The sequence below is a fragment of the Leucoraja erinacea genome, unplaced genomic scaffold (assembly GCF_028641065.1).
Source record: "Leucoraja erinacea ecotype New England unplaced genomic scaffold, Leri_hhj_1 Leri_113S, whole genome shotgun sequence".
NCBI classification, from domain to species: Eukaryota; Metazoa; Chordata; class Chondrichthyes; order Rajiformes; family Rajidae; genus Leucoraja; species Leucoraja erinaceus.
In genome coordinates this window covers 55,425-77,863 of record NW_026575385.1, presented here as the reverse complement: position 1 = coordinate 77,863, position 22,439 = coordinate 55,425, and the positions used below count along the sequence as shown (strand labels likewise).

Sequence of the window (22,439 nt, the reverse complement as noted above, 5' to 3'; positions counted from 1 at the left end):
GTGGCCGTTGGGGCTGCGGGCGGCGCCGGTTGTAGCTCCAACCCCGGCAACTCTACCCCTGGCTGCGAGGCGCTCCAAATCCAGCGCATCCGCGGCCGGACGCCCCAGCTCCGCAAATGTCGGGAGTGCGCAGCGTCGCAGCGCTGGAATAGCAATGCCTTACCGGGTCGCCGTGCGGCAAGCTCCGGAGCGCTGTGTCCGCCGACACACAACATCGCGGAGCGTCGCTGGATTTGGAGCCGCGCAGCCAGGGGTAGAGTTGCCGGGGTTTGGAGCTCCAACCGGCGCCGCCCGCGGCCGGACGGAGCCCCCAGCTCCGCGGCTCCAAATCCAGCGACGCTCCGCGATGTTGTGTGTCGGCGGCCACAGCGTTCCGGAGCTTGCCGCACGGCGACCCGGTAAGGCATTGCCCGCTCCCCGCTGGTATCCCAGCGCTGCGACGCGGCCGACTCCCGACATTCCCGGAGCTGGGACGTCCGACCGCGGGCGGCGCTGGATTTGGAGCGCCTCGCAGCCAGGGGTAGAGTTGCCGGGGTCGGAGCTCCAACCGGCGCCGCCCGCGGCCGGACGGAGCCCCCAGCTCCGCGAGGTTGGGAGTCGCCGACCAGGTAGGGGACTAAGAATTAAAGTTTCCCCCTTCACCCCGACTCCACCACCACCACATAAACTCCCTCCAAACTAACTGACTAACATTTATGCAATGAGTCTCCCGGTCACCCAGGAGGAGGCAGCAGCTCCAGACTTTTCAAGCCGCCCGCGCTACCTACCTAATCTACGCTAAAAATCTTCCATTCTGAAATCCGAAAATGTCCGAAATGCGACAAGTGTCTGGTCCCAAGGCTTTCGGATAAAAGGTTGTGCACCTGTAGTCCTTTTGCCCGGTGGGAGGGGGGGAGAAGAGAGAGTGGCTGGGGTGCGGCTCGTCGATTATGCTGCTGGCCTTGCCAAGGCAGCGTGAGGTGTCGATAATAAATAATAATAATAATAATAATTTTATTTATAGAGCACTTTAAAAACAAACATAGCTGCAACAAAGTGCTGTACATCACTAATCATTGACAAAAAAGTTAATACACACCAAAAATAACAATCAAAAGAAATAGTAGGAAAAGACATGTAAAATAAAGAAACATCAAAAACACCACAAACAGAAGCAAAGCCTCAGGCATGGTCAAAAGTCAGGGAGTACAAATGTGTTTTAACACTGGATTTGAAGATGGACAGTGAGGGGGCCTGTCTGATGTGCAACGGCAGGGTGTTCCAGAGTGCCGGAGCAGCAACAGAGAAGGCTCTATCCCCTCTGAGCCTCCGACTGGACCTCGGTACCTCCAGGAGCAGCTGACCAGCTGACCTGAGGGACCGGGCAGGAGCGTATGGGTGGAGCAGCTCAGAGAGGTAAGGCGGGGCAAGCCCATTCGGAGATTTAAAAACAAATAACAGTATCTTAAAATGAACCGGAAAGTGCACCGGGAGCCAGTGTAGGGAGGCCAGAATTGGCGATATGTGCTCCCTCTTTCGAGTCCCTGTTAAAAGGCGAGCAGCAGCATTCTGAACCAACTGGAGACGAGCCAGTGAAGAACGAGAACACTAAAATAGATGGAAGGGAGATTGGTTTGTGTTGTGTCGGGACCCATGTCCCCTTACCTTTCTGTGTCGGAAGGAATTGCAGATGCTGGTTTAAACTGAAGATCGACGTGAAATGCTGGAGTAACTCAGCGGGACAGGCAGCATCTCTGGAGAGAAGGAATGTGTGACGTTTCAGGTCGGGACCCTTCTTCAGAATGAAGACCCAAAACGTCACCCATTCCTTCTCTCCAGTGATGCTGCCCTGTCCCGCTGAGTTACTCCAGCATTTTGTGTCTGCCTTCGATTTTAACCAGCATCTGCAGTTCTTTCTTCCACACAGTGACATAACTGTTGTCGTGAGTGTGAAGAAGGGTCTCGCCCCGAAATGTCACCCATTCCTTCTCTCCAGAGATGCTGCCTGTCCCGCTGAGTTACTGCAACATTTTGTGGAAATTCTCTGCCTCAGAGGGCGGTGGAGGCAGGTTCTCTGGATGCTTTTAAGAGAGAGCTAGATAGGGCTGTTAAAAATAGCGGAGGCAGGGGATATGGGGAGAAGGCAGGAACGGTGTACTGATTGGGAATGATCAGCCATGATCACATTGAATGGCGGTGCTGGCTTGAAGGGCCAAATGGCCTCTACTCCTGCACCTACTGTCTATTGAGTCCATCTCCCCCTTACCTTTCTGATGAAGTAGAGGGAGATGCAGATGGAGAGGAGAGACATGATGACGATGGCCGTTGCGTACTGGTAATATTCGTTGCAGGACCACAGAATCACGCTGAAGGTTTGGAAAACGTGGAATGGGTTCAGCACCTGGAGAGCGGAGAATCGGAGAGGAAACACTTCAATGAATGATAATATTTATTTATACAGCACTTTTAAACAAAATCACTTTGAACCAAAGTGCTTTACAGAGATTGATCAAATTAATTGAATCGATTCAATGTCACAAATTCATACAAAATAAAAAAAGAAAAAGAAAAATGGAAAAAGACACAGAACAGTACACTATAGAAATCAACAAGAAACGTCCCCCCACAGCAGAATTCACTGTGAGGGAAGGCACTGAAAATATCCAGTTCGCCTCCTCATAGTCCACCCGAGGTCGGGGTCTATATCTGGCCTCCTCAGCCAACCCGGTGTTTTCAGGCCCTCTTGCCGCGAAGCTGGATCATCGGCATTGGGTGAACATCCTTCAGAATGATGAATTGTCCCGTCCCCTGTCCTGTCCACTCAGCGGCTGTGGAAAGCATCTTGTCTGGAAATATCACGATTTGCTTTGGGAACAGCTCTGCCCAGGACAAGAAGGCTCTGCAGAGAGTAGTGCGTTCGGCCAAAACGCACCATGGGAACTACACTCACCCCCACCTGCAGGAACTATACATCGGAAGGTGCCAATAAGATCATGGGAGACCCCTTCCACCCCTGCAACGGACTGTTCCAGCTGCTACGGTCAGGCAAACGCCACCGTTGCCGTGCTGTGAGAATGGAAAGGATGAGAAGGAGTTTCTTCCCAGAGGCCATTAGGACTGAAAACAACTCTCACTGTGGACTAACTTCACTGTACCATTCTACTGTTTTTTTTTAATTGCTGTTTTTTTTTCCTTTTTCTCCCCTCCCACAAATATGTAATATGTGAATATGTGATTCTGTTCCATTCTGTTTGTAGTTGTTTGTTTGTTTGTATGTTTTGCACAAAGTTTGCGAGCATTGTCACTTTTCATTTCACTGCACATCTCATACATGTGACGAATAGATTTCTATCTGCCTCTCCTTTCTCCCACTCCCTTCCCTCCCTCTCTCACTCTCTCTCCATCTCTCCCCTTTCGCTGTCACCCTCCCTCCCCTCTTCCCTTCCCACCCCTCTCATTCTTGCCCCCCCCTTCTTTCTCTCCTTCCTACCCTTCCTACCCTCTCCTTCCCTCCCAGTCCGTCCTCGCCTTCTCCATCATGGTCTGGTTTGTCTCAGCCACCAAGCACGACACCCGGAGGCTGCAGTGAATCGTTCGATCAGCTGAGAAGGTTGTTAGCTGCAACCTTCCCTCCATTGACGAACTGTACACTGCAAGGGCCAGGAAGCGAGCGGGCAAGATCATCTCTGACCCCTCTCACCCTGGCCACAAACTCTTTGAATCACTTCCCTCTGGAAGGCGACTCCGGACTGTCAAAGCTGCCACAGCCAGACATAAAAAACAGTATTTTCCCCTGTAGTAGTAGCTCTACTCAATAACCAAAAATCTGCAGCCTCCTTTTGCTCTGGTATTTTGTTTCATTCACATATTTAAACTGTAATTTATTATTCTTAATGTTAAATGTTTTATGTGTCATTCTTAATTGTCACTGTATGTCGGGTTGTCACTTGTGGGCGGAACACCAAGGCAAATTCCTTGTATGTGAATACTTGGCCAATAAACTTATTAATTCATTCATTTCTATCCTGTTTTTCTCAATCACTCCCCTCATCAAAGGGGGGGCACGGCAGCGCAGCAGGTAGAGCTGCTGCCTCACAGTGCCAGAGACCTGGGTTCGATCCTGACTCATGGTAGTCAAGTCAAGTCAAGTTTATTTGTCACATACACATACGAGATGTGCAGTGAAATGAAAGTGGCAATGCTCGCGGAACAACAAAACAACCAAACAAATTATAAACACAATCATAACACCCATATTATTTTACATAATAAATAATAGAGGAAAAACGTTCTGTACAGTTAGTCCCTGGTGAGAAAGGCGTTTACAGTCCGAATTGCCTCTGGGAAGAAACTCCTTCTCAACCTCTCCGTTCTCACTGCATGGCAACGGAGGAGTTTGCCTGACCGTAGCAGCTGGAACAGTCTGTTGCAGGGGTGGAAGAGGTCTCTCATGATTTTGTTTGCTCTGGAGTTGCACCTCCTGTTGTCATAGTTCCTGCAGGGGGGTGAGTGAAGTTCCCATAGTGCGTTCGGCCGAACGCACTACTCTCTGCAGAGCCTTCTTGTCCTTGGCAGAGCAATTCCCGAACAAGATGTACCATATGTACGGAGTTTGTACGTTCTCTCTGTGACGGCGTGGGTTTCCTCCGGCAGGGTAGACTTGAAAGGCCGAATGGCCTAACTCTGCTCATGGAACCTATGAACTATGAATTTACGGATGGCCAAGTAATCTACAAACCCGCATGCGTTTGGGATGTAGGAGGAAACCGGAGCACCCGGAGGAAACCCACACGGTCGCAGGGAGAATGTGATTACTCCACATGCACACACACGTCACGCGCACACACACACACACCAGACACCCAGCCACCCACACACACTCACAACACACCCACACACACACACACACACACACACACACACACCCACCCACACACACACACACACACACCCCCACCACACACACACAGCACCCGAGGTCCAGGATCAAACCGGGGTCTCTGGTGCTGTGAGGCAGTGACTTTACCAGCTTGTTGGGAATAATCGGGGCCTTACCTCTTTCACCAGGAGGTGGGGGATGGAAGGCACTTTCACATCAATCTGGTTCTCTCCGTAGAAAAGCTTCCTGCAGAAGGACACAAACTCCGAGGTAAAATCCACTCCACAAGCCCGCTCCGTCCCCATCAAGTAGTCTCGCCTGCCCAGAGTCCTGGTGCCACACTTTCCTCAGCATTCTTTCCCTTCCCTACTCTCCCCGTCTCCCCCCCACAGTGCCCCGCTCTCTCCCCACTCTCACCCTCCCTACTACACTGCAGAACTGGGGCAGCACATTGGTACACTTGCTGGAGATCCGTGTTCGATCCCGACTATGCCCGCTTGTCGGTACGGAGTTTGTACGTTCTCCCCGTGACCTGCGTGAGTTTCCTCCGGTTGCTTCCGTTTCCTCCCACGCTCCAAAGACGTGCAGGTTTGTAGGCTTATTGACTTGGTGTAAGTGTGAATTGTCCCTGGTGTGTGTAGGATAGTGTTACGGCCCTGCCCCACTTTCCCCGAGTTACTCACCAATTCTCCCGAGTTTTCCCTTCGATTCAAACTCGGAGATGCCAGCCATAGGTACTTGGGGCAATTTTTTTTTTTTTTTTTTTTTTTTTTTTAATTTTTTTTTATTATTGGAGATAGGTACATAATCTATTACATCATTACTGTCTTACATTTTTAAATTGATAATATTGTCAGTTATTATTACATTGTCTCCAATACTTTTTGCATTTTTCTTCGTTTTTTTTTATAACTAGATAGAGCTAAAGGGATAGATGAAATAGAGAGAGAGAAGAAGGAAAAGGAAAGCTAAAATAAAAAAAAAAGGAAGAGGAGTGAAAGAGGTAATTGAAGAAGAATGGAAAAATTTGTTAGAGTTTAACAATTTTTTTTGAACTCATGGACATTTTGCAAGGAGCCGCTACAATATATCTACGGACTCCTCCGGACTTGCTATGGAATTCCCAGAGTTTGAATCAAGGGGAAAACGGGAGAATTTGTGAGTAACTCGGAAACATCGAACAGGGGCTTTAGTGTGCGGGGATCGCTGGTTGGTGCAGACTCGGTGGGCCGAAGTGCCTGTCTCCGCGCTGTATCTCTAAAACTAAAACTAAACTACAAAATACTCTGTCGCTCAGAACTTTCCTTCCCCCTTCCCCTCCCAGGACCAACCTTCTCCCTAGACTTCTAACCGACATACCCTCAATAACTTCGCGTTCGACTCCTCCCACTTCCTCCAAATACAAGGCGTAGCTATGGGCACACGCATGGGCCCCAGCTATGCCTGCCTATTTGTAGGTTACGTCGAGCAATCCTTGTTCAATACATACCAGGGCCCCATCCCCAACCTCTACCTCCGCTACATCGACGACTGCTTTGGTGCCACCTCCTGCACCCGCACACAACTGACTGACTTCATCCACTTCACCACTAATTTCCATCCGGCACTGAAATACACCTGGACCATTTCCGACACTTCCCTACCATTCCTTGACCTCACTATCTCCATTGCAGGTGATAGACTTCTAACCGACATACACTATAAACCCACTGACTCCCATGGCTATCTGGACTACACTTCTTCCCACCCTGCTTCCTGTAAGGACTCCATCCCCTACTCCCAATTCCTCCGTCTACGCCGCATCTGCTCCACGGATGAGGCGTTCCACACCAGGACATCTGAAATGTCCTCACTATTCAGGGAACGGGGGTTCCCCTCCTCCACCATAAATGAGGCTCGCACCAGGGTCTCTTCCATACCCCGCAACACTGCTCTCTCTCCCCATCCCCGCACTCGCAACAAGGGCCGAGTCCCCCTAGTCCTCACCTTTCACCCCACCAGCCCGCCACATACAAAAAATAATCCTCCGTCAGTTTCGCCACCTCCAACGTGACCCCACTACTCGCCACATCTTCCCATCTCCCCCCATATCTGCCTTCCGCAAAGACCGCTCCCTCCATAACTCCCTTGTCAATTCTTCCCTTCCCTCTCGGTCCACCCCCTCCCCGGGCACTTTCCCTTGCGGCCGCAGGAGATGCAACACTTGTCCCTTTGCCTCCCCCCTCGACTCCGTTCAAGGACCCAAGCAGTCGTTCCAGGTGCGACAGAGGTTTACCTGCATCTCTTCCAACCTCATCTATTGCGTCCGCTGCTCTAGATGCCAGCAGATCTATATCGGTGAGACCAAGCGGAGGTTGGGCGATCGTTTCGCCGAACACCTCCGCTCGGTCCGCAATAACCAAGCTGACCTCCCGGTGGCTCAGCACTTCAACTCCCCCTCCCACTCCGCCTCCGACCTCTCTGTCCTGGGTCTCCTCCATGGCCACAGCGAGCAGCACCGGAAATTGGAGGAACAGCACCTCATATTCCGTTTGGGGACTCTACACCCCCGGGGCATGAACATCGAATTCTCCCAATTCTGTTAGTCCTTGCTGTCTCCTCCCCTTCCTCAGCTCCCCTGCTGTCTCCTCCCACCCTCCAGCCTTCTGGCTACTCCTCCTTTTCCCTTTCTTGTCCCCACCCACCCCCACCCCCGATCAGTCTGAAGAAGGGTTTCGGCCCGAAACGTTGCCTATTTCCTTCGCTCCATAGATGCTGCTGCACCCGCTGAGTTTCTCCAGCTTTTCTGTGTAACCAACCTTCTCCCTGTCTTCAGCATTTCAAACACAAGGGTGAAAACGCACACCTCCAGATTCAGGGACAGTTTCTTCCCAGCTGTTATCAGGTTACTGAACCATCCTACCCACAACCAGAGAGCAGTCCTGACCTTCCATCTACCTAATTGGAGACCCTCGGATTATCTTTGATCAGACTTTACTGGAATAACTAGACGCTATTCACTTTGAAGGCAGACACAAAATGCTGCAGTAACTCAGCAGGACGGGCAGCATCTCTGGAAACATAGAAAATAGGTGCAGGAGTAGGCCATTCGGCCCTTCGAGCCTGCACCGCCATCCAATATGATCATGGCTGATCATCCAACTCAGTATCCCATCCCTGCCTTCTCTCCATACCCCCTGATCCCTTTAGCTACAAGGGCCACATCTAACTCCCTCTTAAATATAGCCAATGAACTGTGGCCTCAACTACCTTTTGTGGCAGAGAATTCCACAGATTCACCACTCTCTGTGTAAAAAATGATATTCTCATCTCGGTCCTAAAAGACTTCCCTCTTATAGACGTTTCCAGTCGAGACCCTTCTTCGGACTGAGAGGCCGGGAGGGGGAAACTAGAGACATGGAGGGGTACAAAGTGAATGCAAGGTGTGAAAACGACAGATCAAAGCAGAGGATGATCAAGGTAATGTCTGTGGTAGCGACATTAGGGGTTAAAACATGGGCACAGAGCTGGAGGAATCACGGGGGGGGGGCGACGAGAGAGGGTGTTCCAGGAACTCTAGTCGGAGAGAGAGAACTTCTTCAAAGTGGGCATACCTCGAGGTAAGGGTCTTTGATGATGGAGATGGCTCTGTTGATACATATACAGGAAGAGATGTATCAACAGAGCCATCTCCATCATCAAAGACCCTTACCACCCATCGCATGACATTTTCTCCATCCTCCCATCTGGGAAGAGGTACAGGAGCATTAGCTGCAAAACCAGCAGGATGCTCCTCAGCTTCTTCCCACAGGCTATAAGACTGTTAAATGGACTTTGCCCCCTGCCAAGTATCGCGCACAAACCCCCACACTGCAGCAGAGCCACTGTTGTGCCGCTGCCGGTTTTTTTAAATTCCTATTTATTTTTTAATGCAAACTGAATGGACACTGGTTGAGCAACGTTTTTTTGTTTCCTCTGGGTATGCGAATACTCAGGAAATGACAATAAAGATTTACAATTACAATAAAATGCTGGAGTAACTCAGCGGGACAGGCAGCATCTCTGGAGAGAAGGAATAGGTGACGTTTCGGATCGAGATCCTCCAGTTCCATACCTTGTGGAGATTTTGCTTAGATTCTATAGCTTCCAACTTATTCACTTTGATCTCTCTTTTTGCATGCCTTTCATTCATACCTTTTCCTATCTCTCGTTTCCATCCCCTGACTCTAAGCCTGAAGAAGGGTCTCAACCTCTCATCGGTTAGAGTGCAAAATTCCCCACCCCTCCCTCTCTGACCACGGCCCCTACGCCCACTGCTAATCCCCACATCACCTTCCCCCTCCTCACTGCCAGGACACCCATCCACCTTATAGAAACATAGAAAATAGGTGCAGGAGTAGGCCATTTGGCCCTTCAAGCCTGCACCGCCATTCAATATGATCATGGCTGATCATCCAACTCGGTATCCTGTACCTGCCTTCTCTCCATACCCCCTGATCCCTATAGCCACAAGGGCCACATCTAACTCCCTCTTAAATATAGCCAATGAACTGTGGCTTCAACCTGCATCTAGCCTGTCAACCACTTAAGAATTTTGTAAGTTTCTATAAGATCCCCCCTCAATCTTCTGAATTCTAGCGAGTACAAGCCGAGTCTATCCAGTCTTTCTTCATATGAAAGTCCTGCCATCCCAGGAATCAGTCTGGTGAACCTTCTCTGTACTCCCTCTATGGCAAGAATGTCTTTCCTCAGATTTGGAGACCAAAACTGTACGCAATACTCCAGGTGTGGTCTCACCAAGACCCTGTACAACTGCAGTAGAACCTCCCTGCTCCTATACTCAAATCCTTTTGCTATGAAAGCTAACATACCATTTGCTTTCTTCACTGCCTGCTGCACCTGCATTCCTACTTTCAGTGTAGGATAGTATTGGTGTGGACTCAGTGGGCTGAAGGACCTGTCCCTTTCCCTTATTAAGGGAGTCACTGCCCACCGCACAAAGACCCCCCCCCCCCCCCCCCCCCTCACACCCACCGCTGCTCCTGGTGGCGAGCGGGCAGCCCGGCCGCGTGCCGCCCGTGGATGTCGGAGCAGGGCACGCCTTGGTCCAGTGCCGTCAGCCGGCGGAACTCCTGCCGCTGCGGGCTCCACACGTACCGCACCTCCTGGTGGTCGACGTAACGGATCTGCTTGGAGAGAGCCCCCAACAGCGTTTAGCCGGCACCCGCACAACAATGACAACAACAACAACAATAACAGCGGTAGAGTTGCTGCCTCGCTGCGCCAGAGACCCGGGTTCGATCCTGACCACGGGTGCTGTCTGAACAGAGTTTGTACGTTCTCCCCGTGGGTTTTCTCCGAGAACTTCGGTTTACTCCCACACGCCAAACACGTACAGGTTCGTGGACCAATTGGCTTGGTATAAATATAAAATTGTCCATACTGAGCGTAGATTAGCATGGGTGTGTGGGGATCGCTTGTCGGGATCGACTCGGTGGGCCGAAGGACCTGTTTCCGAGCTGTATTTCCAAACTAGACATCTCTTTTGGGGGGTGGGGGGATATCACTTTGTCACAGACGGCGGGGAGGGGGGGAAGGATTACTATAATGAACGCAGGAATGAGTGGGTTAACACATGATGAGCGTTTGACGGAACTGGGCTTGTGCTCGCTGGACTTTAGAAGAATGAGGGGGACTTAATTGAAACTTACCAAATAGTGAAAGGCCTGAATATAGAAGATGTGAAGAGGATTTTTCCACTAGTGGGAGAGTCTAGGACCAGAGGGCACAGCCTCTGAATTAAAGGACGTTCGTATAGGAAGGAAATGGGGAAAATTTTCTTTAGTCAGAGGGTGGTGAATCTGTAGAATTCTTTGCCACCGACGGCTGTGGAGGCAAAGTCAATATTTTTAAGGCAGAGATAGATAAGATTCTTGATTAGTGCGGGTGTCAGGGGTTATGGGGAGGCCGGAAAATGGGGTTAGGAGGGAGATAGATGAGCCATGATTGAATGGGGGAGCAGACTTGATGGGCCGAATGGCCAAATTCTACTCCTATTCCTTATAAATCGCACCTGAACTTCGCCAGGATCCGGAGCCTTGGTCAAGAGATCCTTCTCGTACTCGGCTCTCTGGATGACGGGGGTGGGCGGGCTGCAGGCGGGCTCCTTCCAGTCACCAGGGTGCGGAGCGGCCAGGGGGTCATGTCCCGGGGCTGCCATGCTGCGCACGCGGACACGGTAACAAGTGCGGAACTCGTCCTGCGGGAGAACGGACACAAGAGCACAAACGCTGGTTAGTCAGCCTGGCCGCCTCACGATCCCTAGTATTAGTTTAGCTGTTTTATACCACGTTCGATCCGTGTGTGTGTGTGTGTGTGTGTGTGTGTGTGTGTGTGTGTGTGTGTGTGTGTGTGTGTGTCTGTGTCTGTGTGTGTGTGTGTGTGTGTGTGTGTGTCAGTATCAGTATATCTTTATTGTTATTTCCTGAGTACTCACATACCCAGAGGAAACAAAAAAACGTTGCTCAACCAGTGTCCATTCAGTGTGCAGTACAAATAACAACAAGTAAATAGAAATAAAAATACATATATCATGAACAAATTAAATTAAACACTCTACTCTCTACTAAACATCAACAGGCGTTCCGATCGACAGCTGCTGCAGTGTGTCCAGGTTGATGGTTGGTGCGCGATACTTTGACAGGGGGCTAAGTTCGTTTATCAGTCTTATAGCCTGCGGGAAGAAGCTGACTCTGAGGAGCATCCTGCTGGTTTTGCAGCTAATGCTCCTGTATCTCTTCCCAGATGGCAGGATGGAGAATATGTGGTGTGTGTGTGTGTGTGTGTGTGTGTGTGTGTGTGTGTGTGTGTGTGTGTGTGTGTGTGTGTGTGTGTGTGTGTGTGTGTGTGTGTGTGTGTGTGTGTGTGTGTGTGTGTGTGTGTGTGTGGAGCGATCCAGTGGAGGCCGGTCCTCTGGATACTTTCAAGAGGGAGCTAGATAGGGCTCTTAAAAATGGCGGAGTCAGGGGCTGATGGGGAGAAGGCAGGAACGGCGAACTGATTGGGGATGATCAGCCGTGATCATAGAAACATAGACAATAGGTGCAGGAGTAGAGGCCATTCGGCCCTTCGAGCCTGCACCGCCATTCAATATGATCATGGCTGATCATCCAACTCAGTATCCCGTACCTGCCTTCTCTCCATACCCCCTGATCCCCTTAGCCACAAGGGCCACATCTAACTCCCTCTTAAATATAGCCAATGAACTGTGGCTTCAACTGCCCTCTGTGGCAGAGAGTTCCAGAGATTCACCACTCTCTGTGTGAAAAATCACATTGAGTGGCGACGCTGGTTCGAAGGGCCGAATGGCCTACTCCTGCACCTATTGTCTATTGTAATCTCCCACTAGCTTCTTTGTGTCTGTCTGTGGTTTAAACCAGCATGTGTAGTTCCTCCATACACACTTGTGGGGTGACAGGGCTGCTTCATGCTGTATACCTCACCCAGCCTGCAGTGCGGCTGGCCAGGCGTAGGGGGCAGCACTTGCTTCTCTGCAGTGCCATTGACCAGCTGCAGGAGGCAGTCCTGTCCACTCCTCCACACCTTCAACCTGACACAGAACAGCTGAATTAGTTGGGGACATGCTTGAGTAGAAAATAGGTATAGGAGTAGGCCATTCAGCCCTTCGAGCCAGCCCCGCCATTCAATGTGATCATGGCTGATCATCCCCAATCAGTACCCCGTTCCTGCCTTCTCCCCATATCCCCTGGCTCTGCTATCTTTAAGAGCCCTATCTAGCTCTCTCTTGAAAGTATCCAGAGAACCGGCCTCCACCGCCCTCTGAGGCAAAGAATTCCACAGAGTCACAACTGTGTGTGAAAAAGTGTTTCCTCGTCTCCGTTTTAAGTGGTCTACCCCTTATTCTTAAACTATGGCCCCTGGTTCTGGACTTCCCAAACACCGGGAACATGTTTCCTGCCTCTGGCGTGTCCAAACCCTTAACAATCTTATATGTTTCAATAAGATCCGCTCTCATCCTTCTAAACTCCAGAGTGTACAAGCCCAGCTGCTCCATTCTCTCAGTATATGACAGTCCCACCATCCCAGGAATTAACCTTGTAAACCTACGCTGCACTCCCTCAATAGCAAGAATGTCCTTCCTCAAATTAGGGGACCAAAACTGCACACAATACTCCAGGTGTGGTCTCACTGGGGCCCTGTACAACTGCAGAAGGACCTCTTTGCTCTTATACTCAACTCTTCTTGCTATAAAGGCCAACATGCCATTCACTTTATTCACTGACTGCTGTACCTGCATGCTTACTTTCATAGACTGATGTACAAGGACCCCCAGATCCCGTTGTACTTCCCCTTTTCCCAACTTGACCCCATTTAGATAGTAATCTGCCTCCCTGTTTTTCATACCAAAGTGGATAACCTCACATTTATCCACATTAAACTTCATCTGCCATGCATCTGCCCACTCCCCCAACCTGTCCATGTCACCCTGCATTCTCATAGCACAACGGGTAGGTCTTGTCCGGCAACAGCTCTGCCCAGGACAGGAAGGCTCTGCAGAGAGAAGTGCGTTCGGCCGAACGCGCTATGGGAACTACACTCCCCCCCCCCCCCCCCTGCAGGACCTACACACCAGGAGTTGCAGATCATAAGCCAGCAACATTACGGGGGACCCCTAACACCCCAGCAACGAACTGTTCCAGCTGCTACGGTCTGGCAAATGCCTCCACTGTCATGCTGTGAAAACATAGAGGGTGAGACGGAGTTTCTTCCCACAGGCTGTCAGCACTGTAAACTCTTATCTCACCAGGGACTAATTTACTGTGTTTAAGAGGGAACTGCAGATGCTGGAGAATCGAAGGTTACACAAAAAAGCTGGAGAAACTCAGCGGGTGCAGCAGCATCTACGGAGCGAAGGAAATAGGCAACGTTTCGGGCCGAAACCCTTCGGGTTTCAACCCGAAACGTTGCCTATTTCCTTTGGGTTTCGGCCCGAAACGTTGCCCATTTCCTTCGCTCCATAGATGCTGCTGCACCCGCTGAGTTTCTCCAGCTTTTTTGTGTAACCGACTAATTTACTGTGTTGTGTCTTTTGTAAAAAAATATTTTCTAGTATGTAAATACTGTTTCTGTTCTATTCTGTTGTTTGTGCACAATCCCAGCAGGCATTGCCACTTTCATTTCAATGCACATCTTGTATGTGTATGTGACAAATAACCTTGACTTGACTTGACTTGTAGTGTGAGAGAGAAGGTAAGCAGGGTGCAGTATGTAATGGTGCAGCCTGCAGTGATGTCGGGTGAGATGCAAATACTGAGAAAAAACACAAAATGCTTTGCAAAGTGGTGTCGCTGGTAGATAGGGCGGTCAAAAAGGCTTTTGGTACGTTGGCCTTCAGTAGTCAGAGTATTGAGTGTTGAAATTGGGAGCTCATGTTACAGTCAGACAAGACATTGGCGAGGCCACAATTGTTCTGGTCAACATGACATTGGAAAGATGTTGCCAAACAGGAAAGGGTGGGTGTAGAGAAGATTAACAAGGATGTTGCCAGGACTCGAGGGCCTGAGCTATAGGGAGGGGTTGAGCAAGTTAGGACTTTATTACTTAGAGTGCAGGAGGATCAGGGGGTGATCTTATACAGGTGTACAGAATCATGAGAGAAATTAATCAGGTAAATCTTTTGTAACACAAAACGCTGGAGTAACTCAAAGTCAAAGTCAAAGTCGCCTTTATTGTCATTTTGTCAACAAAATTTTGTTGCCTTGCAGTCCTACACATAGAAAAATGACAAAAACACACAAATTAACATCCACCACAGTGAGTTCACCAGACACCTCCTCACTGTGATGGAAGGCAAAAGTCTTAAGTCTTTGTCTCATCCCTTCTTATTCTCCCTCAGCGAGGGAGGCAGCATCTCTGGAGAGAAGTCATAGAAATTAGGGGCAGGAGTAGGCCATTTGTCTCATCCCTTCTTATTCTCCCTCAGCGAGTGAGGCAGCATCTCTGGAGAGAAGAGATTCACCACTCTCTGAAAAAAATTCTTCTCATCTCGTTTTAAAGGATTTCCCCCTTATCCTTAAGCTGTGACCCCTTGTCCTGGGCGACGTTTCGGGTCGAGACCCTTCTTCAGACCGATCTTTTGCCTGGAATAGGGGTCTCGAGAACTAGAAGATATAGGTTTAAGGTGAGGGGGGGAAAGATGGTATAGGAACACGAGGGGTGTTTTTTACAGAAAGGGTGGTAGGTGTATGGAACGAGCTGCCGGAGGAGGTAGTTGAGGCAGGTAACATCATAATGTTTGAGAAACATTTAGACAGGTACATGGATAGGACAGGTCTGGAGGGAAATGAGCCAAATGCAGGCAGGTGGGACAAGTGCAGATGGGGCAAGTTGGTCGGTGTGGGCAAGGTGGGTCGAAGGACCTGATTCCACTCTATGCTGGCTGCACTCAGCAGGTCAGGCAGCGTCTGTGGAGGGAATAGACAGACATATCAGGTCGAGACCTTTCTCCATCGGTTTGAAGAAGAATCCTCACCCTGAAACATCGTCTGCCCATTTCTCATCAGAGAGGGGAAGAAGGGTCTCGACCCGAAACGTCGCCCTTTCCTTCTCTCCAGAGATACTGCCTGTCCCGCTGAGTTACTCCAGCTTTTTGTGTCTGTCTCCCTCCAGAGATGCTGCCCGACCTGCTGAGTTAGTGTCACACAGCACAGAAACAGGCCATTCGGCCCAATTCCTCAATGTCGACCAAATTCCTCCAGCACTTTTATTTTTAAAAACTGGCAAGTGATAGGTTGAATCCAGCATCTGCAGACTCATGTGTCTGCGTGATAAGTATCTGGTGGGAGACCACATACAAGTCTCCCCAGTCCACATAGAAGCAGTGCCATTAACATTTCATAGCAAAAGGATTTGAGTATAGGAGCAGGGAGGTTCTACTGCAGTTGTACAGGGTCTTGGTGAGACCACACCTGGAGTATTGCGTACAGTTTTGGTCTCCAAATCTGAGGAAAGACATTCTTGCCGTAGAGGAGTGCAGAGAAGGTTCACCAGACTGATTCCTGGGATGTCAGGACTGTCTTATGAAGAAAGACTGGATAGACTTGGTTTATACTCTCTAGAATTTAGGAGATTGAGAGGGGATCTTATAGAAACTTACAAAATTCTTAAGGGGTTGGACAGGCTAGATGCAGGAAGATTGCTCCCGATGTTGGGGAAGTCCAGGACAAGGGGTCACAGCTTAAGGATAAGGGGGAAATCCTTTAAAAAACCGAGATGAGAAGAACTTTTTTCACACAGAGAGTGGTGAATCTCTGGAACTCTCTGCCGCAGAGGGTAGTCGAGGCCAGTTCATTGGCTATATTTAAGAGGGAGTTAGATGTGGCCCTTGTGGCTAAGGGGATCAGGGGGTATGGAGAGAAGGCAGGTACGGGATACTGAGTTGGATGATCAGCCATGATCATATTGAATGGCGGTGCAGGCTCGAAGGGCCGAATGGCTTCTACTCCTGCACCTAATTTCTATGTTTCTATGTTTCTATCCACCTGAGAGACTAGGCGCGCCTGAGATCTACCGATGTTTGTCCTTTTGATGCATTGATCAAAAAAAAAAAAATCAATTTAGCTACATACCTGCACGTCTTTGGAGTGTGGGAGAAAACCGAAGATCTCGGAGAAAACCCAGGCAGGTCACGGGGAGAACGTGCAAACTCCGTGGAGATAGCGGTAGAGTCGCTGCAAGCGCTGTAAGGCAACAACTATACGCTGCGCCACATTGCTTGCCCGCCATATTGTACATATCATTCTTGTAAATAATTGATTCAAATTATATCTATGTTTTTTAAAAGCCGTACGTAACTCACGGTGGTCTGGAGCAGCAGCACGGAAGCCTCTCTGAGCGAGACCAGGCGACATGTACATTTGATGCTCCACCGTGGCACCCAGTAGAGGAAGAGGAGGAGGAGTCCACCGCTGCACAGGGTCCCCAGGCCCACCAGACCCATTCTCCACCAGCAGGGCCGGTAACCCCACACCACCTGTACGACGCACGGCACAGAAATGCTCAGTGTTAACTAGTGCTGTCGGGCCGCAACAGCGACACAGACCAGCGACACAGACCAGCGTCCCAGACCAGCGACCTAGACTACTGATCCAGACCAGTGACCCAGACTACTGATCCAGACCAGCGGCCCAGACCAGCGACCCAGACCAGCGGCCCAGACTACTGATCCAGACCAGCGGCCCAGACTACTGACCTAGACTACTGATCCAGACCAGCGGCCCAGACCAGCGACCCAGACCAGCGGCCCAGACTACTGACCCAGACCAGCGGCCCAGACTACTAACCCAGACCAGCGGCCCAGACTACTAACCCAGACCAGCGGCCCAGACTACTAGACCAGCGGCCCAGACTACTGACCCAGACCAGCGGCCCAGACCAGCGGCCCAGACTAGCGACCCAGACTACTTACCCAGACTACTGACCCAGACTACCGACCCAGACTAGTGGCCCAGACTACTGACCCAGACTACTAACCCAGACCAGCGGCCCAGACTACTGACCCAGACTAGTGGCCCAGACTATTGACCCAGACTACTGACCCAGACTACTGACCCAGACTACCGGCCCAGACTACTAACCCAGACCACTGGCCCAGCCTACTGACCCAGACTACTGACCCAGACTACTGACCCAGACTACTAACCCAGACCAGCGGCCCAGACTACTGACCCAGACTAGTGGCCCAGACTACTGACCCAGACTAGTGGCCCAGACTACTAACCCAGACCAGCGGCCCAGACTACTGACCCAGACTAGTGGCCCAGACTACTGACCCAGACTAGTGGCCCAGACTACTACCCCAGACCAGCGGCCCAGACTACTGACCCAGACTAGTGGCCCAGACTACTGACCCAGACCACTGACCCAGACTACTGACCCAGACTAGCGGCCCAGACTACTTACCCAGACCCAGACTAGCGGCCCAGACTATTTACCCAGACTACTGACCCAGACTACTTACCCAGACTACTGACCCAGACCAGCGGCCCAGACTAGCGACCCAGACTATTGACCCAGACTAGCGGCCCAGACTATTGACCCAGACTAGCGGCCCAGACTACTGACCCAGACCAGCGGCCCAGACTACTTACCCAGACTAGCGGCCCAGACTACTGACCCAGACTAGCGGCCCAGACTACCGACCCAGACCAGCGGCCCAGACTACCGACCCAGACCAGCGGCCCAGACTACAGACCAGCAATCCTGTCCCATCCCACCCCATCCCAGACCTCACCAACCCAGCACCATGCCAAACCAGACCAGCAACACAGCACCATGCCAACCCAGACCACCAACCCCTGTCCCCCAACCACCCCTACAACAACCCTGTCCCATGTCCCACGCCCACTAAGCCCAGCAATGCAGTCCCACCACAGCCCAGCAGCCCCACAACAACCCCGTCTCGCCACATCCCAACCCACACCAACCCTGGCCCACACCATCCCAGATAAGCAACCCCTGTCCCATGCCATCCCAGACCATGACCATCTTATCTAAGACCATCAACCCAGAGCTACGCCAACCCTGACCCACCCCACACCACTAGCCCTGTCCCACCACAACCCTATCCCACCCCGAACGAGCCCAGCAAAGCTGTCCCACCCTCCCAATACACCCCTCGCCCCGTCACTCCCCTTCTCCCCACCCCCCACAACGTCTCCTCCTCAAACCCACCTCATCACTCCAACAACCCCATCCATCTTCACCACCCCACCCCTTCCCAAATTCCATCTCCAGACCCACCTGTCCCCTCTCCCTACCTTTCCCACCATGCCCACAACCCTTCTCTCCCAATCTCCCTGCACCCTCACCAGAGGTGGTCACCCCAGCCACCTCGTGCTCCCTCAGCCCCGGTTCCCACATGGATTACTCCCATCCCCAGCTCTTTTCCACACGGACGGGGGGGTAGTCATGGAGGGGGGGGGGGGGAGCAAGGACTCACCATCTCATCCTCGCTCTCCGCGTTGAGGTACCTCCGCTCCGTTCTCTCCATTTGTCCCTCTGCCTCACCACTCTACGTCCCCACCTGTGCAGCCCTGCAGCGACAAAGGTCATGAGTGATGGGAGCAGAATTAGGCCATTCGGCCCGTCACGTTTCTACTCCGCCATTCAATCATGGCTGATCTCTCTCTCCCTCCTAACTCCATTCCCCTGCCTTCTCCCCATAACCCCCGACACCCGCACTAATCAAGAATCTATCTATCTCTGCCGTAAAAATATCCACTGACTTGTGGCCTCCACAGCCGTCTGTGGCAAAGAATCCCACAGATTCACCACCCTCTGACTAAATATTTTTTTCCTCATCTCCTTCCTAAAAGAACGTCCTTTAATTCTGATGCTATGACCTCTGGTCCTAGACTCTCCCACTAGTGGAAACATTCTCCCACTAGTGGACAACGAAATGCATTGTTCTCCATCCTCTCCACATCCTCTCCACATCCACTCTATCCAAGCCATTCACTATTCTGTAAGTTTCAATGAGGTTCCCCCTCATTCTTCCAAACTCCAGCGAGTACGGGCCTAGTGCCGTCAAACGCTCATCATGTGTTAACCCACTCCTTCCTGGGATCATTCTTGTAAACATAGGAAAGGTTTAGAGGGATATGGGCCAAATGTGGGCAAATGGGACTAGTCTAGATGGGGCCTCTAGGTCGGTATGGGCGGGTTGGGCTGAAGGGCCTGTTACCGTGCTGAGTAATTTGCTGAATGGCTGGTGGGGTTTGTTTTCCCTGTGGCTGAGTCTCCTCTCTAATTAGCGTTTACATTGGGCGGCAGAGCTGCGGCCTCACAGCACCATTGTCCCGGGTTCGATCCCGACTCTGGGTGCTCGTTCGTACTGAGCTTGTATGTTCACCCCGTGACCTGAGTGGGTTTTCTCCGAGATCTTCGGTTTCCTCCCACACTCCAAAGGCGTGCAGGTTTATAGGTTAATTGGCTTGGTGTAAATGTAAATTTATCCTTGGTGTGTGTAGGACAGAGCTAACTAACGCATGGGGAACGCTGGTCGGTGCGGACTCAGAGGCCTGTTTGTATTATGCATCTCGAAACCAAACTCACAACTAATCAGCACCCTAGGCTCTGGGACGAACTGATCGCCACGGTTAAATCAAATGGTGAACCGCATTTGTGCGCTGGAATGTTAATCACACCGTGAAAAGCCACAGACCACGCTGGGAAGGCCTGGGGAGAAAATTCCTGCTGAGAGGCTGCACGAGAGAGAATGTGAAAGAAAGAGGGGGGGGGGGGGGGAGGAGGGTAGAGAGGAACGAGAGAGGGGGGGGGGGAAGGGAAAGAGAGGGGGGGGGAGGAGAGAAAGAGAGAAAGGGGGGGGGAGAGAGAGAAAGAGAGGAGGGGGAGAGAGAAAGAGGGGGGGGGGGAGAGAGAGAAAGAGGGGGGGGGAGAGAGAAAGAGGGGGGGCAGAGAGAGAAAGAGGGGGGGAGAGAGATAGAGACAGAGAATGTGAGAGAGAAAGGGGGAGGGAGAGAGAGAGAAAGTGAGAGAGGCAGTGAGAGAGACAGATAGAGAGACAGATAGAGAGAGCTAGAGAGACAGAGAAACACAGAAAGAGAAGCAACGAGAGACAGTGACAGAAACAGAGATAGACAGAGAGAGAGGGGGGGGAGAGAGAGAGGGGGGGGGAGGGGGGCGAGAAAGGGGGGGGGAGAGAAAAGAGGGGGGGGGAGAGAAAGAGAGGGGGGGAGAGAGGAGGGAGAAGTGGGGAGAGAGAGAGGAGGAGAGGGAAGAGGGGGGGGAGAGAGGGGGGGGGGAGAGAAAGAGGGGGGGAGAGAAAGAGGGGGGGGGGAGAGAAAGAGGGGGGGGGGAGAGCGAAAGAGGAGGGGGGGGGAGAGAGAAAGAGGGGGGGGAAGGAGAAAGAGGGGGGGAGAGGAGGGGGGGAGAGAAAGAGGGGGGGGAGAGCAAGAGAGGGGGGGGGAGAGAAAGAGGGGGGGGAGGAAACGAGAGAGAAAGAGGGGGGGGGGGAGAGAAAGAGGGGGGAGAGAAAGAGGGGGGGGAGAGAGAAGAGGGGGGGGAGAGCAAGAGGGGGGGAGAGAAAGGGAGGGGGGGAGAGAAAAGAGGGGGGGGGAGAGAAAGAGGGGGGGGAGGAGGAAGCGGGGGGGGGAGAGAAAGAGGGGGGGAGAGAAAGAGAGGGGGGGGGAGAAAAAGAGGGGGGGGAGAAAAGAGGGGGGGGGAGAAAAGAGGGGGGGGGAGAGAAAGAGGGGGGGGAGAGAAAGAGGGGGGGAGAAAGAGGGGGGGGGGAGAGAAAGAGGGGGGAGAGAAAGAGGGGGGGGGAGAGAGAGAGGGGGGGGAGAGAAAGAGGGGGGGAGAGAAGAGAAAGGAGGGGGAAAGAGGGGGGGAGAGAAAGAGGGGGGGGGGGGAGGGGGAAAGAGAAAGGAGAAAAGAGGGGGGGGAAGAGAAAGAGGGGGGGGGGAGGAAGAAAGAGGGGGGGAGAGGAAAGAGGGGGGGGGAGAGAAAGAGGGGGGGAGGGGGGAGAAAAGAGGGGGGGGAGAAAGAGGGGGGGGGAGAAAGAGGGGGGGGAAAGAGGGGGGGGAGAAAGAGGGGGGGGAGAGAAAGAGGGGGGGGGAGAGAAAGAGGGGGGGGAGAAAGAGGGGGGGAGAGAAGAGGGGGGGGGAGAAAGAGAGGGGGGAGGAGAAAGAGGGGGGAGAGAGAAAGAGGGGGGAGGGAGAGAAGAGGGGGGGAGAGAAGAGGGGGGGGAGAGGAAAGAGGGGGGGGGAGAGAAAGAGGGGGGGGGAGAGAAGAGGGGGGAGAGAAAGCGGGGGGAGAGAAAGAGGGGGGGGAGAGAAAGCGGGGGGGGGGGGAGAGAGAAAGAGGGGGGGGGAGAGAAAGGGGGGGGAGAGAAAGAGAGGGGGGGAGAGAAGAGAGAGAGGGGGGGAGAGAAAGAGAGAGGGGGAGAAAGAGAGAGAGGGGGAGAGGAGGAGGGAGAGAGGGGGGAGAGAAAGAGAGGGGGGAGAGAAAGAGAGAGGGGGGGGGAGAGACAATTTCTTGATTAGTACGGGTGTCAGGTGTTATGGGGAGAAGGCAGGAGAATGGGATCGAGAGGGAAAGATAGATCAACCATGATTGCATGGCTGAGTAGACTTGATGGGCCGAGTGACCTAATTCTGCTCCTATAATTTATGAACACGAGGGACAGTGAAAGGATTTTTGTTTGTCTCCTCTCCAGTGAGCGGGAAGACTATACTTGATTGCAATGAAGCCGTCCACAGTGTTCAGATACAGGATGAAGTGGATAACATTTAGTGCAAGAAAGTGCATTTAGTTCGGAGCTCCCGCAACAGCAACTTCTCCCGCCCGAATTGGGGGGTTGAAAACGACCTGGAGTGGGGCCTTACATTGCCCGGAGCGGCTTTAACAGCCACGCGACTTGCCATCGCCCACCATCTCCAACATCAAGACCCGGAGCAGGGCCTTACATCGCCCGGGGCTTGCCATCGCCCGCCGGGGGCTTTAACATCGGGAGAAGAATGGAAAACAGGGGAGAGACAATGACTTTGCCTTCCATCACAGT

At 52.0% G+C, this 22,439-nt stretch overlaps 1 protein-coding gene across 1 annotated transcript in view; it reads right to left on the bottom strand.

Annotated features, from left to right (window-relative positions):
* Positions 1-22,439, bottom strand: part of LOC129715366 (polyamine-transporting ATPase 13A3-like) — a 76,387-nt gene that overhangs the window by 37,708 nt on the left and 16,240 nt on the right. The window contains exons 3-8 of the mRNA XM_055665239.1: positions 18,858-18,951; positions 16,716-16,889; positions 10,911-11,096; positions 9,872-10,023; positions 5,035-5,104; positions 2,246-2,380 (exon numbers count right to left, since the gene is read on the bottom strand). Of these exons, the coding sequence (XP_055521214.1) occupies positions 2,246-2,380; positions 5,035-5,104; positions 9,872-10,023; positions 10,911-11,096; positions 16,716-16,889; positions 18,858-18,908 (768 nt within the window). The 5' untranslated portion in view covers positions 18,909-18,951. The remainder of the gene's footprint in view (positions 1-2,245; positions 2,381-5,034; positions 5,105-9,871; positions 10,024-10,910; positions 11,097-16,715; positions 16,890-18,857; positions 18,952-22,439) is intronic.